The following is a 13,941-nucleotide window of genomic DNA, read 5'->3' as shown; positions in this document are numbered from 1 at the left end:
TTATCGTACAAGGTTTCACCTCACTTGTCATCGCTGCTATAGAATAACACGACCCGAAGACAGCAGGTAGTGAGCCTGTGAGCGTGTGAGGAGCTGTCCTTTCAGCACCACAGCTTCAGCACCACAGCCAAAGACTACATCACTATATCGCGCTTCAAAAAAAAAGTCTCTCTCAAGCAGGTCTTTAGGTTAACATTCACGAGGGGTGCTTAACTTGTGTCGGGACGCGACCTTACATGGCATTTTCGCAACCAAGTCCACGGCCTATGTGTGTGTGTTTGTGTAATGTATAATTCGTTGTGTGAGTGTGTGAGAGAGAGAGAGAGAAGACGATGATGAGCATGATGATGATGATGATGCTGGGGGGAGGCTGTCAAGGTGTCCTCGAATACAGACGTCGTTCAGTGACGTGAGAGGAGAGAGAGAGAGAGTGAGCCGGGAAGAGTGCGCGTGTACGTCAGGGGGGGGTGGGAGGCGGAGTCTACGTGAAAAAACCGGAGGGAAGGACAATTCTGCGAGTCACCATCACGGATCCCCGCTGTCAATCCTCTCCGCTTGGTCCAATGGTGTGTTAAAACGCGGCAGGCTCGCTCCCCCAACCCCTTCTTTCTCAGCCCCGCCCCCCTCCTTGAGCTGTCCTCTCTGTGCACGCGCGTTATCCTCCCCCCCCCCCCCCCCTCCCCCCCCCACTCCACCACCACCACCTCCACCACCACTAGGTCGAGTCGAGGAGGAGGAGGAGGAGGAAGAGGAGGAGGAGGAGGAGGGATGAGGCGCGCGGCGGAGGGGAAATGGCTGCCGAAAACAAGCCGGAAGGTAAGAGAGAAATAAGGGGTTTTTATTTGAGGTGGCAGAGTCCACCTATTCGGGGTTCAGTCGAGGCGATGTTGGGACGGTGGCATGGTGGTGGAGAGAGATAACGGCAGGGCTTTCCCTTTCTGCTTGCCCGTCCCGAAAACACGGACGCTGGTGCTGAACCAGCGACTGTGTGGAGCACGGTTAACCGACAGCAAATAAATAACGGAAGGAGAGTTGTCCTGGTCGGTATAGGCTCCGAGCCGGGATAGGGTAGTCTTTCCACCGTCCAATGCATGCCAGCGTTTCCCCCCCGAGCAGCTGGTTTCTGAGTGCTTCTGAAGCGTTTAGTATAAAAAGGATGGGGATGAGAGAGGATGTGAGTGGTTCACGCTGAAGGAATTCAGATGCTTTCAGTGTGTGTTAGTGAGTGTGTGTTTGTGTGTGCGTTTACGTGCGTGTGTGTTTATCTGTTTTTGTATCTCTCCCAAAGCATAAGATAGACCATTGAATCGTAGATTTCCTTGCCTGACAGGCACGCAACCTCCTAGACCAGCTGTGCTTTTATCTAGTCAATCCAGTGTTGATGCGTGTGTGCGCGCGTGTGTGTGCGCGCGCGCGCGTGTGTGTGTGTGTTAAGGTTGGTGTGGATGGATGTGTGCTTGTAGTTGCAGTGAAGGTGAGAATAAGGCTGCATTTGAGAAGGGTGTGTGTGTGTGTGTGTGTGTGTGTGTGTGTGTGTGTGTGTGTGTGTGTGTGTGTGTGTGTGTGTGTCAGTTTCAGGTCATATTATGAATCTATTTTAAATCCTGAATTTATTTAAATCTTGTTATTGATTCATTCATGAATAATTGAAGGTGTGACCAAAATCACAATGTCAGTTTTATCCTCGTCTCAAATTATGAGTCAATGAAATCTTTGATTTTTTTTTCCTCAGAGTGTTTTGACATTTGTTTGTAAACATCCTCTGGCTGCTCCAATAATTGCCTTCTTTTCTGACTTTACATATAAACACAGCAGCAGCTTTCATCATGGACAACCGGCTGTTCCTGAACTAATTAAGAGCCAAAGTTACCCTAAGCAATGAAATAGTGCCTTAGACATCAGTTTCTATTGTTATTTGATTCTTGTGATCTCTGTTTAGCAGTGATGCCGAAAAAGACAGGAGGAGACTTTACCCCTCTGCCCACTAGGGAGTGATGCTGAGCAAGATATTTTGACAGGGCAGTTTTTTGGAATAACTTGAACTGCTGAAGTAGTATAGTACACTTTCCAAGCAAATACTCAGGAGTACCACACTTTGACGCAAACATACATATACACAAGTGTGCATTGCGTGCATGCAAGAGGAAGGCCGGGGGTTGCGAGTCCCATGGCGTGAAAAGATTAGAACTGTAGATGAGACAGATGGCCCATGGGCTGATCGGCATGCACTGAACCACATAAATGTTAAACCATCCCCCCTACCCTTACTGTGCATGCTTTACCTACACACACACGCAAACAGAATCACACATTTTATAGTACAAAGAGTTTTGTCCATCAGACCCTCAGTGTTGATGTGCATGGAGGATGTAATAATCAACAAGCCTCAGACATACTGAATGAAAGCCAAATAAATCAAAGGCAGGAGACAGCTGTCCACTCTTTCTCACAGATGTATGTGACGCTGATCAGAAGAAGAGTACACTAGTGGGCATAAGAACAATATCCACCATAAAGCATGGAAGACCATCTCCCTCTGTGCTGGTTGGTCTACTTTGTATCATAGCAACAGTGGTCAGGGAAACAGAGAAATGATGAGAGAGAGAAGAGAAACTAAAGCTGGGTACAAGTTAGTCACACACATGGAGGCAGTGTTTCTACTGTGGCCAATCGATCAGGGACACAATGGATGCAAGTCAGAGGATCACAAAACGGATCAGCCCACATGCATATCACAAGGAGTTTTTGTTTCAGGGCTTTAGGAGGAGGAGGAATGAGGTGAGGTGTGCGACTGCCAAGAAAAAAAAAAAAAAGTCTGGAGCGACTCCTAAATATCTCTGTTGTTGCCCCCCTTTTTCTCTCCGCTCCTTTCTTTCCCTTAAGGACTGAAGAAGATAAGAAATCCAGAGCGGATGGTCAGGATTGCTGTTGGCTACACAGGACACACCCCTCCCAAGAGTGACGACACTGACGCCAACAGTAAGAGACGCACAAACACTCTTCACACTGCTTGTGTGTACGGGCGCACACACATTTGTCTGTAGTGCTGGGTGACTGGGAGCAAGTATAAAAAGCCTTCTGGCAGAATGATGTGATGCAGGAACTGAGGTCTCCTTCTCATCTGCTCTGTTACAGACCACACTTACACATACATTCACTCACACACACACGCACACACGCACACACGCGCACACACACACACACACACACACAAACACACACACACACACACACACACACAAAACAAACACACTATCTCTGTCTCTGCTGAGACGTCATTCTAATTCAGCTCTGTTACACATCATGTTTATTCATGCATGCCAGTACAGTATTAGTGGGGGCACACACACACACACACACACACACACACACACACACACACACACACACACACACACACACACACATACAGTGCTGCACATAGCTATAGAGAAGACAGAGCTTACTTTGGCTATCAGTAGTTTATTGTCATACCTAATCTGTACACATGGCATTATGTATCTATAATCCTCAATGGGCCTGGTTAAACTAGAAGTGAGATGGAGTGTGTAATCTGGGGTCGCTGCGTGGCCGTGTGTGCATGTGGTCGTGTCCCCGGCATTTGTGTGATTGCTGCGGTGTTAGATGGACTATAAAGGCGATGATTGCTTTGATTGGTTATTGATTTCAGAGGACATGACGCAGATGCATGTCTCTGCCGCTGTTTGTATATGTGTGTTTGTGTCTGTGCAAGGGGGGACAAATTGGAGGAAATAAACAGATGTGAGAAGGAGCAGACAGACCCGCTGCTAGTGAAGTGGTGGTGGGGGGGCGGGGGATTATGGGAATAAGAGGGGGAAGGTATGTGAAAATACACACACATAAAAAAAGAACCTTTTTCATTTCAAAAAGAGCAGATGGCTTCATACCTGCTCCAGACCCTCTTATTTTGTTAAGAGGGACGAGCCAGACTGTCACATAACAGCAAATAAAGAATTAAGAGAGATGCCTGAACAACAATAGCATAGAAGAGAATAGAATAGAGGGAGAACAGAGAGTTCTGTTTGGGATGGCTGTTTAATATGAGCTGAGACTTCTCGGGCCTATCCCTGTCTCCTATCTGTTCTCACGTCCCAGCTGGAGGATTACTGGAGGAAAAGTTTATCAGCAGAATGATAAAATTAGCATGCACGCCCATCTCTCTACCCCCCCTTTAACGCCCCCTATACTCTCCCTCCCCTTCTCTCTCGTCTCTCCCTCCCTCTTCCTGCACTCTCGCTCATCCCATGCTATGTTTCTTTTCTCTCTGCCCTGGCTCCCTCCTGCCCTTCCATCTCCCCCTCCCTCCCATTCCTCTATCTGGCTGCTGTGCAATGAGCCTTTCTTTCTGTCACATTAATTTCATCCTGAAAAGGGGGGGGAAATGTGAAAATTTCCCCTGACGCCTCCTAATATCAGAAGGGGGGGGGGGGAGTTAAGAGTTGCATTTGGAGCATTTTTCTCTCTTTTTATTGAGGAGAGTTTTATAATTAACTGACAGCCATCTCACAAGGGCATTGGCTTGTTTCTGTGTTAAATATGGAGATGACAGTTTTATGAGGTAAAATATTCATCAGTCGAAGGCCGCACTTCTGTGTGATTCTAGTCTAAATTATGGTATTTGATAAGCTTCTAAAGCAATGTTTCACTTTGGTCTAACATTTTTTTTTTTTTCACTTTTAAGCACGTATACTACTATATGACTTAATGAGCCAGCAGTCCCACATTAGCATTCAAGCTTTGGCACTCAATCGGACCCCTTTTTTACAAGATTAGCAAGTGAGTGAGTGATCTTTGAATTTGCAGCTCACTGCTGAGGGACTCACATGAAGCAAGGCAGGTAATGAAACTGTTTTATTATTTCCAACATAAACGTGTACAGCTCCGAATTTCCATATTAAGATGTGTTTTCCCCCCACGTTGCAGCTCGTTTCTTTTTTCCAGGGTAGCCACAGAGGAAAGAGAAGTTTTTTGCCCCGTGTCACATCCCAGTACAGCCCCACTGAGAGCTGTTTGGAACAGATGGAAAAGAGGATTGCGACAGTACCCAGGCTAGATTTTTTTTTTTTTTTAAACAGGGACACATTTTCTGGTTTGGGATTGTTAGAAATACAAGATACAACCCTTTAGGGTGTAAAAACTCATCAGCATTCAGCCTATCTGCAAAGTTGGTCTTTCATTCATCGTCAGTGGGGAGAGTGTGTGTGTGTGTGTGTGTGTGTGTGTGTGTGTGTGTGTGTGTGTATGTGTGTGTGTGTGTGTGTGTGTGTGTGTGTGTGTGTGTGTGTGTGTGTGTGTGTGTGTGTGTGTGAGAGGAGGTAAAGACAACGGCCGTATCCGTGAAGGTGTGCTTTGAAAGGGATTTCAGCACCAAGGTCACTGGTGAAAAACATCACTCTTGGACAAATACTGTTATGTGTGTTCTTTGATCGACCGGCCGTGTGTGTGTGTGTGTGTGTGTGTGTCTGTTTGCATGTATGAGCGTGAATGTGTGGTCGGGTGTTTGGGTGTGTGCCTACACATGTGCAGCAGGCTTGTTTGATGTGGTGGTTCTGGTATATTTCAAAGGCGAGGCTCTGATGAGAATTCTTCAGAACAGCATTGGGTGGGGGTGGGTGGGTGGTGGGGGGTATAGCCAGGAGGGGAGGGGTTTAAACACTGATTGGCATTCATAGCAGAGCGGCTGGAGTGCTGCTAAAAAAGAAATTAGGCTTTAACTAAGCTGCACCATTCAGCTGTTTAACTAAGCTGCTGCACCGTTCAGCTGTTTGAAATTTTGTCTTCTCAGGCCTTCTATTAATAAATGCATAATTGATTAGGGGGAGCATACGTGCTTGAACACACTTTTTTACTGAGACAATCACACACACATGCTCCTACACCGATTCACCAGCACACACACGGAGCCCCCTCTCCTGTCCATTCACAATACTTTTCTCTCTTTGTTTTTTTTTGTTTTTTTGTGTTGGCTTGATCCATCGTGTGTCCTTGTAAATTTCTAACTTTATAAATCGTTCTTGCTCTCACATTTTTTTTCTGCATTTACTATCTCTCTCTGGTTCTTCCCTGCATCACTCGGTCTCCCTTTCCAGACCCTAACCCCTCCCCTCCCCTCCCCTCCCCACCCCACCTATCTCTCTATTCCTCTCGCTCTGTCATCTGCCCTCAGGTAGAGTATAATTCCTATTTTCCCAGGGGAGTCATGAATGGACGCCCTCTACTCAAATGCTTATCAATAACCTTTGAGTGCTTGCTCTCTTTGACTTCTGAGCCGCACACCCGTTGGGCTTACACTCACAAACAGGCGCGCACACACATACACACACCAGGGGCTCTATCTTTGTGTGAACGCTATCCACTGGTGAAGTGGTATTTTCCTGAGGCGCAGTGGGATTTTTTTTCCTCACCTGCAAACCATTCGGTATTTCGGTGATTCTCCAGGCAACGCAGTCAGAGCATAGGGACAGTCTCCCAGGTTATCCTACTGCACCATATAACTCATCTGGTGGTGTGCAATTCTTATAGCTCTCCAAAATTTAACACACACTTCTTAGTCATGTTTCTCTAAGGCTGCTCTGTAACAATCTTCCACCAGTAGTCATGTCATATTATACCAAACAAATGTAAAAGTTAAGGTTGTCTCTTTAAACAAATCCCATAAAAGACAAAAAACAACAATGTATAATACCATTTCAAAGTACGTCAATATGTCATTGCCCTGACTGTTGCATTAGATAAAACCGGTCACATTGATATTGATGTATTTCTGACATGATAAACAATTTTCACAAACAGCTGAGCACAGGATGTTTTAGCAACTGTTACCTAAGCATGCATGAAAAGGGCATTTGATGACTGTTTGGATCTGTGGATTTGGCAAAGCCTTTTCAGATAGAGGAAAGTAAATGTGGAAAGGACTCAACATAAACCATCATACCCATGTGTCATTGTAATAAAAAAAACACGTCACACAGAGTGTGAATCTCATCATTTTGGACAAAAGAGGTCAATGACAGAGAGAATGAGCTGAGTTAAGCTTTAGCTACACAGACAATACTTGTTATGGGGACCCATTCACTGCTGACTTTTTGTCGTTAGGGGTTTTTGAATGAGGAAAGTAAATTGCTAGACTGTCTTTGTCAAAGCATAATGGAAAGAGGTTTATGTTATTAAAGGATATTTCAGATGAAGTTACCTCAACTGAGGTGGGCATGGGATTCATCGTTTTTCACAGACGGTATTTTTCACTCCAGTTCAGTATGTCCAGCACCTGATTTAAACTTTGAACTGAACATCTCTGTTGTGTATCAACATCATTTGGACGTGGTTTCCTCTCAGGAGGAGCCTCGTCTTGAGTTTCTATTCCATTACCAAATTGTCTGTATAACACTGTGGGGAGAGCACTGCTTTTAAAAGGGATAAGAGGTGCCCAGGTGATTGACCTCCATTGTTGCTTATGCACTGTTAATGTATGATAATGGACTCCTCTTAATCCAAACCTGTCCCCAGTTGGGCTGCAGGTGCAGCGTGCACCTCCACCTGCTGTCCAAAAATAAGCGACACTCCCTCTGGCACTACTCACCAAACTGTTGTTTACACCATGTACCTACAATGACAAACCCATCAGCCACACTTGTCGACATCATTGTGAATCATTCGCGAGTGAGTAAGATACAATGAGACAACTTACATAAAGATGAGATGGAATTAAAAATAACTGAAGGGGCAGCTTGCTCTTCCTGTTTTATTGTTTAGGATCATGTTTTGAACATCAGATCTTTTTTGATTATTTGCAAAAAAAAATCTACTCAAGTTGAAGTCCTTCATAGGCCTGAGCAAATTTACTTGCTGGTGGTCACAGCAGGCCATTAAAATATCTTACAATAAACGTTTGCTATGATTTATTCTTCCTCATCCAATAGATGCAGTGTTTTGGTATTCTCCTCTCTCCATGTGTCAGTGTCTGATGAAAAATGTCTCTCCACTTCCTACTTTTCTCTCATTTATCTTCTTTTATTGTCCCCCCCCTGTCCTCCCCCACCTCCCATTCTGCCCCAGATGAGCCTGGACAGTTGAAGATCTACCTTCCTAAGAAGCTGCTGGAGTGTCTGCCAAAATGTTCCTCTCTGCCCAAGGAGCGCCATCGCTGGAACACCAACGAGGTGAGAATGAGACACACTCGAGAGGGAAATATCTGTGACAGTGAGACGAACTCAGTGTTTTCTGCTGGTGACTCATCCCTGGCAAATGTCACATTGAGAGATGAAGAGGAGGTAAACAAACACAATGGCAGCTTTTCATTATGGGACCCTAAAACTGTGACACCAAAAAATAAAAAAGACAAAGGGAGCTCACAGCCAAAAAAATCCCACTGACTGTACATTCTCGCTTTCTTTTTTGCTTTGTAATCCAAACACCTCAGTGTTCAGGCGTAAGAATTGGGGGACCGGGGTATACAACTATACAGGGCTTAGAGGCTGAGAAACAAGAAATGAGGGAACAAGATTGAATGTTTCCAGTGCTGATTGTTACAGGGTTCAAACACCCTGTGGTCAGTCGGATAAAGATTGTGATCTGAAGCTAACGTTGTTGCTATGCAACCTTAGAAAGCTGTTAAATGTGTGGCACATTTCTGCTCTGGATGCTTTTTCTGTGTTAAATGAAAATAAGGCTGGAGTTGAATTGTGTAATGTTGTCCTCCAAAATAAGAAACAGAGAAAAATCAAAGGCTCTCTGTGAGGTGTACTCTACAAACACAGTTAGCATGCACACAGAGGATTTGATCAGCAAAGTTAAAGTAACTTCACACACAGCTTTTTGCTCTCCATTTACTCAATGTTGACCACATTTTAAAACTTTAAGCGGGCTTTGACTTTGACGGTATAACTCAACCTTATGGCCACCACTCATTAACATAGGGCAGGGTTTACCATTGCTAAGGGACAACATTAGCATGGTATTTGCTGCATGAACAAAAGATGACTGAAACTGTGTCATGCTGGCTAAATGGTAAAATGAGGCTAAATTAGTTTGGGACAAGCCTTTACTGAGGGCCACTGATAACCCTGGGCTACACATTTTGGGTGTGAAAAAGCTTTTCAGAGTTGCATGTTGTTCCAGACTTAAGCTGTTAGCTTAGGGAAGTGTTTGATGGCTGGAAATTGACGCAGGCATTTATCGTCAACAGCTCCTTGTTTATGCATTGCACAGATCTCCACTGGTGGTTTGCTCCATCCATTGTGATGTGGTTGGCCTCTGCTGAGACATTTTCTCCATGTGCAGGCTGTGCACTCCATTACGGATGTGTGTTTGTGTTATTGATTACCAAGTCCAGCATTGTTATGCAATGCAAAGCTGATTTGGCCTGTGGTTTTTCTCTCAGGAAAGTCATTACATTTTTCATGCAATCCATCTCAAAGAAGGTCATATTGGGAGTTAAGCATGGCGCCTACTGAACAGTATGCTCCCATGAATAGGCAGTGTCTGTGTGTGTGTGTGTGTGTGTGTGTGTGTGTGTGTGTGGCTCAGGAGAACATGACCGCTGCTAGTTAGGGACTTACGCTTTTCAGCCTAACCAAGAGCAATTGTGCATAAGCACAACGACAAGACCAAAGCACCTTGTTGCTGCCCCCTCTCCTGCTCCTTCTTTCTCTTCTTCAGTCTCCCTTCAACCTACAATCTCGTCCTCTCTATCTTTATCTGTGCCCCCCCCCTCCCCCCCTTCTTTCTCTCTCCATGGCTCTCTCTTCCTGATGAGGAGGTACAGCCTCAGTTCAGGGGGAGGTTGGGTGTCCCTCAGCGAATTCCTTCAAAGCTCCTCTTCCACCCAGGCATAAAGTTTCCTGCATACTTAAACACTCCATTGTGTCTGCTGCTCCTCTCTGCTCTCTGCCTTCATAGGGGGAGCTGTGTGTGTACGTTGGCTGTGCCTCTCTAGTGCATGTATGTATTTCAGTCGGTGTGTTTCTTCCCATGTGTGTGAGTGTGTCTGTCAGGAATATGAATGACTCCAGATGACTGTGCGTGATTATTTTGTAGATGGTATGACAAAAATAATTGATGAATTTAATGTGTTTGTTGATTTCCATCGGTTTCTACTGCAGACTTTAGGAGTAGTATAGTAGTTCTCAGCAGAAAGCTTTTTAAATATTTATTTCTGGGGCTTTTTTTTTTTAGATAGGACATTGGCTTATTGGAGGAAGACAGGATCTGTACATTGTGCGTACAAATTAACCGTTTGTCAAACCAGTGCCCCAAGCAGAAAACCTTTTACCTAAAAATCATTATTGGCGAACAAATGTTGTTATAACTACGCAGGGTGTGTATATTTAAAACAGATAGTACTGTTTTCTAACAGGATTTAACCTGTCACATATGAAGCTTTCAATTTATTTTTTTAGTTGCATCGCCATAATGTGTGTGTATTAAAAATAGACTAGATATTGCTCTTGAAGTGTGGTGATGCGTAATTGACGATTGGCATGCTGGAAACACCCTGTAACTGTTTGGGTTTTGTTTGTGTTTAGTAAATTTCTACTCTTGTGGGGCTCTATGGAATTTTTCCCGTTTTAATACGCTTACACTTTAACCTCATCCTCTGTGTAAAATGTCTGAATATGAAATTAGGACTATCTGTAGTGTTTTTTTTAGAATGAAAAAGAGCAGAGTATGATGGATAGAGATATTTCCAATCTGTGTTTGAATGAGCATACCTTTGATAAAGTCAGGCCCAGTCTGTGAAAGTCTTTATCTGATATGTCCTTATTCTCACCTTTTTCTCGGCATACGTATGTCTTGTGTGTGTGTGTGTGTGTGTGTGTGTGTGTGTGTGTGTGTGTGTGTGTGTGTGTGTGTGTGCTTTTTGTGTGCGCGTGTATATTTTTTTAACATGTGCGCAATTACATATGATCCTCTGATCTCTGTTTTGTCACGCATGGTTCCCCCCCGACACCTTGGCCTCCCACCAAGCGGAGCCCATACATTTTCACCCCATCCCCTACTCCACCTCTACCTCCTTCTTCCCTCTCTTCCTTCTCACATTATCTCTCTCTCCCTCTCTCTCTCTCTCTCTCTCTCTCTCTCTCTCTCTTTTGTGTATCTACTGATGTGTGAAATTATTCTGGGATGGAGGGATGGATTCCTCCCTGAAGGGCTGAGCGGAGGCGTGAGCCTTTTGTTCAATAATAGATTGGGGGTGTATGTGTAGCTGTCCATGGTAATAGACTATAGACTAGTTTTAGATAACAAACCACACTCAGGTGGACAGACTGATGGTGGAGCGTTTTTTTATCCACCCATCGGGAATGACTTGTTGTTTGGTTTCAGCAGATTCTATGGAGCGCTGTAATAAGAAGGCAATCAAACTTTTTGAAAATGTAGACAAAGACAAACTTCAGAGCTTTATACTCCAGCTCATGATGATATATGATTACTCTTTTGGGGGACCCCTGACGTCCTGACTCATATTTTTTAAGAAGTCAGGCAGAGTTGAATTCTGGGTAAATTGTCTTTTGCAGAAGCTTTAATTAAAACAGGATATTATGCATACAAAATATGCAAACGTGCACTTCCTTTGCATTATTCTCACATGCATTTTCAAGGCTTGTACTTCAGAGCAGCCCCCTCACTGTGATTCAAATGACGCAACTGTCAAACAGATTGGTACAGACTTCAGAACATCACTCAGACGACAGCTGTCTGTGCCACAATGCTATTACTGCATGCTAGTTGGACCGACACATTGCTCAACTTTAAGAAGAGAATAGAAGATGACACTATTTTCCGTGTTATTTTTATTGAAATAATACTTTATGAAACACACTATGTTGTATTGTCAAACTCCTTTCATAGTATGCATTGATATTTGGTAGCATCGTGGTGTGAAGGCAGCTAGTTAACAGTTCACACACGCTCGTGTCTGGCTGTGCTGCTGCAATGACACTAACATGATTGCCTGAATGAGAAGCAGATCGAAAAAAAGCATATACATTTTAGACCACTGCCCCATCTGCCTCCTCTGTGTGTGTCTGAGCATCAAGGGTCAGTGTTGCCAGGGTAACAGATTGGGTGTGTGCATGTGTGTGTGTGTCTGTAGGTATGAGTGTTCCTACTAATGGTGTGATTGATGTTGCAGGTGAGACACAAACGCTGGTACATCAGGAGGTGATGAGACAAACGTGACACAGTCAGTACGACTGCTTGTGATGCCAAACATGTATGACAAAAACAAACAGAGGAATTATGTGAAGGACTATAAGCTTGAGCTTTCATGTATTAATGTCAGGTATCCAGTCAGGTATCCAGTCACATTCACTTGTGCGTGCGCTCTTGCATTTCAGTTTGTGTGTGAGCCCAAACACAGCTTTTAGTGCACGGTTCTCTGTCTATGTTTTATTTATTATTCATGTCATTATTGTTGTTTGTGAGCCATTAAATAGAAACATTGAACTGAATATGCACCAATTTCCATTCCTACGTGCCTGTGTAGCATCATTTCTCATTTTCTCCTGGAGGTTAAACAGGAGAAGTGTCTGGGAAAAAGAAGTTACACAGGAAGGTGGGATAATGTTAAATGTCAGACGACATGAAAAAAACACTGTAGAGTAAAGTTAGCAGACAGCCAGTTTCAGGCCTCTATTCAGATATTCTGCAGTGAAGGACACCCTTGATTTATGAATCTGATTTGTGAATCGCTAATGTCCAGCTCACACTGGCAAATGGCCAGTAATGATTAACCCACTCTGTTTGGTCTGCTTTGTCAGAACAAAGACAACAATAACACCCCTTTGTAAACCTACCCAATGTTTCAATTTGGAAATGCACTACAATGCATTGGGTAGTGCTGCATATGCATTTATTAGACATCATGATCATGAGAAACTTAGTGTTTCCTTGTCAGTGTGTGTATACGTGTGTGTGTGTCCCTGAGCCTGCCTGTAGCTCTAACCTCTCGAGTTGACATTGAGCTCTGTGCTGTTGCCGTTTACCAGAGTAAAGCATGCTTTAATGAGGGGACAAAGAAGGCACACACACTTGCACACACACATGCTCACAGACATGTATATACTCACACAAAAATGCACACACACCCTCACTTTACCAGAGGGTTGTTTCACAGCTCCTTACATTTGATTCCTATTCTTTTATCTTTAATCATTCCTCGTCTTTTGGGTTTGAGAGATATTTTATGTTTAGAGAGCGCCAAGTTATTATCACTAATTAGTCCTCCAGGCTCTCTCTCCCTTCCCTCTATCTACTTTACTTCTATTTGTCTATTTCTCCATTTCTCTCTGAGCCAAGCCTGGCCCAATTAACACCCAACGTCATTCTGTGACTGTTCTGACTTCATTTCCGCTCAAACTCTTCACATCCATTCTGTCCTGCTGACCAAACTGGCAACATGAGCCAGATGTGCTGCAACGCAAAGAAATAATTAGAATCTCTCTATTCATGAATTTCATTTCATCGACAATACATGTAATTATCCAGCAGGTCTTTCATTTTTAAATGGGACTCTACTCAGTGAATTGGACGTGTGCAAAGGATCAGTCTCGTCTTTAATGCATGGAAAATTTAATTACGGAAACATGAGGGAAACTTTCTAAAAACAGGAGTTGTGTTTTTTTGGATATATTTTTTGCCCAGTTCTCCTCTCCTCTCCTCTCCTCTCCTCTCCTCTCCTCTCCTCTCCTCTCCTCTCCTCTCCTCTCCTCTCCCCTCTCCTCTCCTCTCCTCTCCTCTCCTCTCCTCTCTCCAAGAGCCCCACATTTCCTCCTGTTCTATTTTCTCCGTGTCGCACAGACCCACTATTTATCTTGCCCACTATAATTTGACACAAAATATTGTTAACTGGAGACACAGAAATATATTAAACAGTGGGATTGTGCAACTGAGAGTGTGGGGGTGTTGTGTATGTGCCTGTGC

The 13,941-nt window shown here is 44.0% G+C and overlaps 1 protein-coding gene across 11 annotated transcripts in view; it reads left to right on the top strand.

Annotated features, from left to right (window-relative positions):
- The first annotated feature begins 688 nt into the window (after positions 1–688).
- Positions 689–13,941, top strand: part of LOC109984204 (calmodulin-binding transcription activator 1) — a 52,256-nt gene continuing 39,003 nt past the window's right edge. For 8 of the 11 annotated variants that reach the window (XM_065954573.1, XM_065954564.1, XM_065954569.1 and 5 more), the window contains exons 1-3: positions 711–816; positions 2,892–2,979; positions 8,077–8,180. In XM_065954573.1, coding sequence (XP_065810645.1) covers positions 769–816; positions 2,892–2,979; positions 8,077–8,180 — 240 coding nt within the window. In that variant the 5' untranslated portion in view covers positions 711–768. Of the gene's footprint in view, positions 817–2,883; positions 2,980–8,076; positions 8,181–13,941 lie in introns of all 11 variants that reach the window. The other 3 variants (XM_065954571.1, XM_065954572.1, XM_065954565.1) reach the window with 1 other exon arrangement.

This window comes from Labrus bergylta, chromosome 5 (assembly GCF_963930695.1).
Source record: "Labrus bergylta chromosome 5, fLabBer1.1, whole genome shotgun sequence".
In the NCBI taxonomy this organism is placed as follows: Eukaryota; Metazoa; Chordata; class Actinopteri; order Labriformes; family Labridae; genus Labrus; species Labrus bergylta.
The sequence above is the reverse complement of the archived record's forward strand: the minus strand, read 5'-3'. Positions and strand labels throughout refer to the sequence as shown.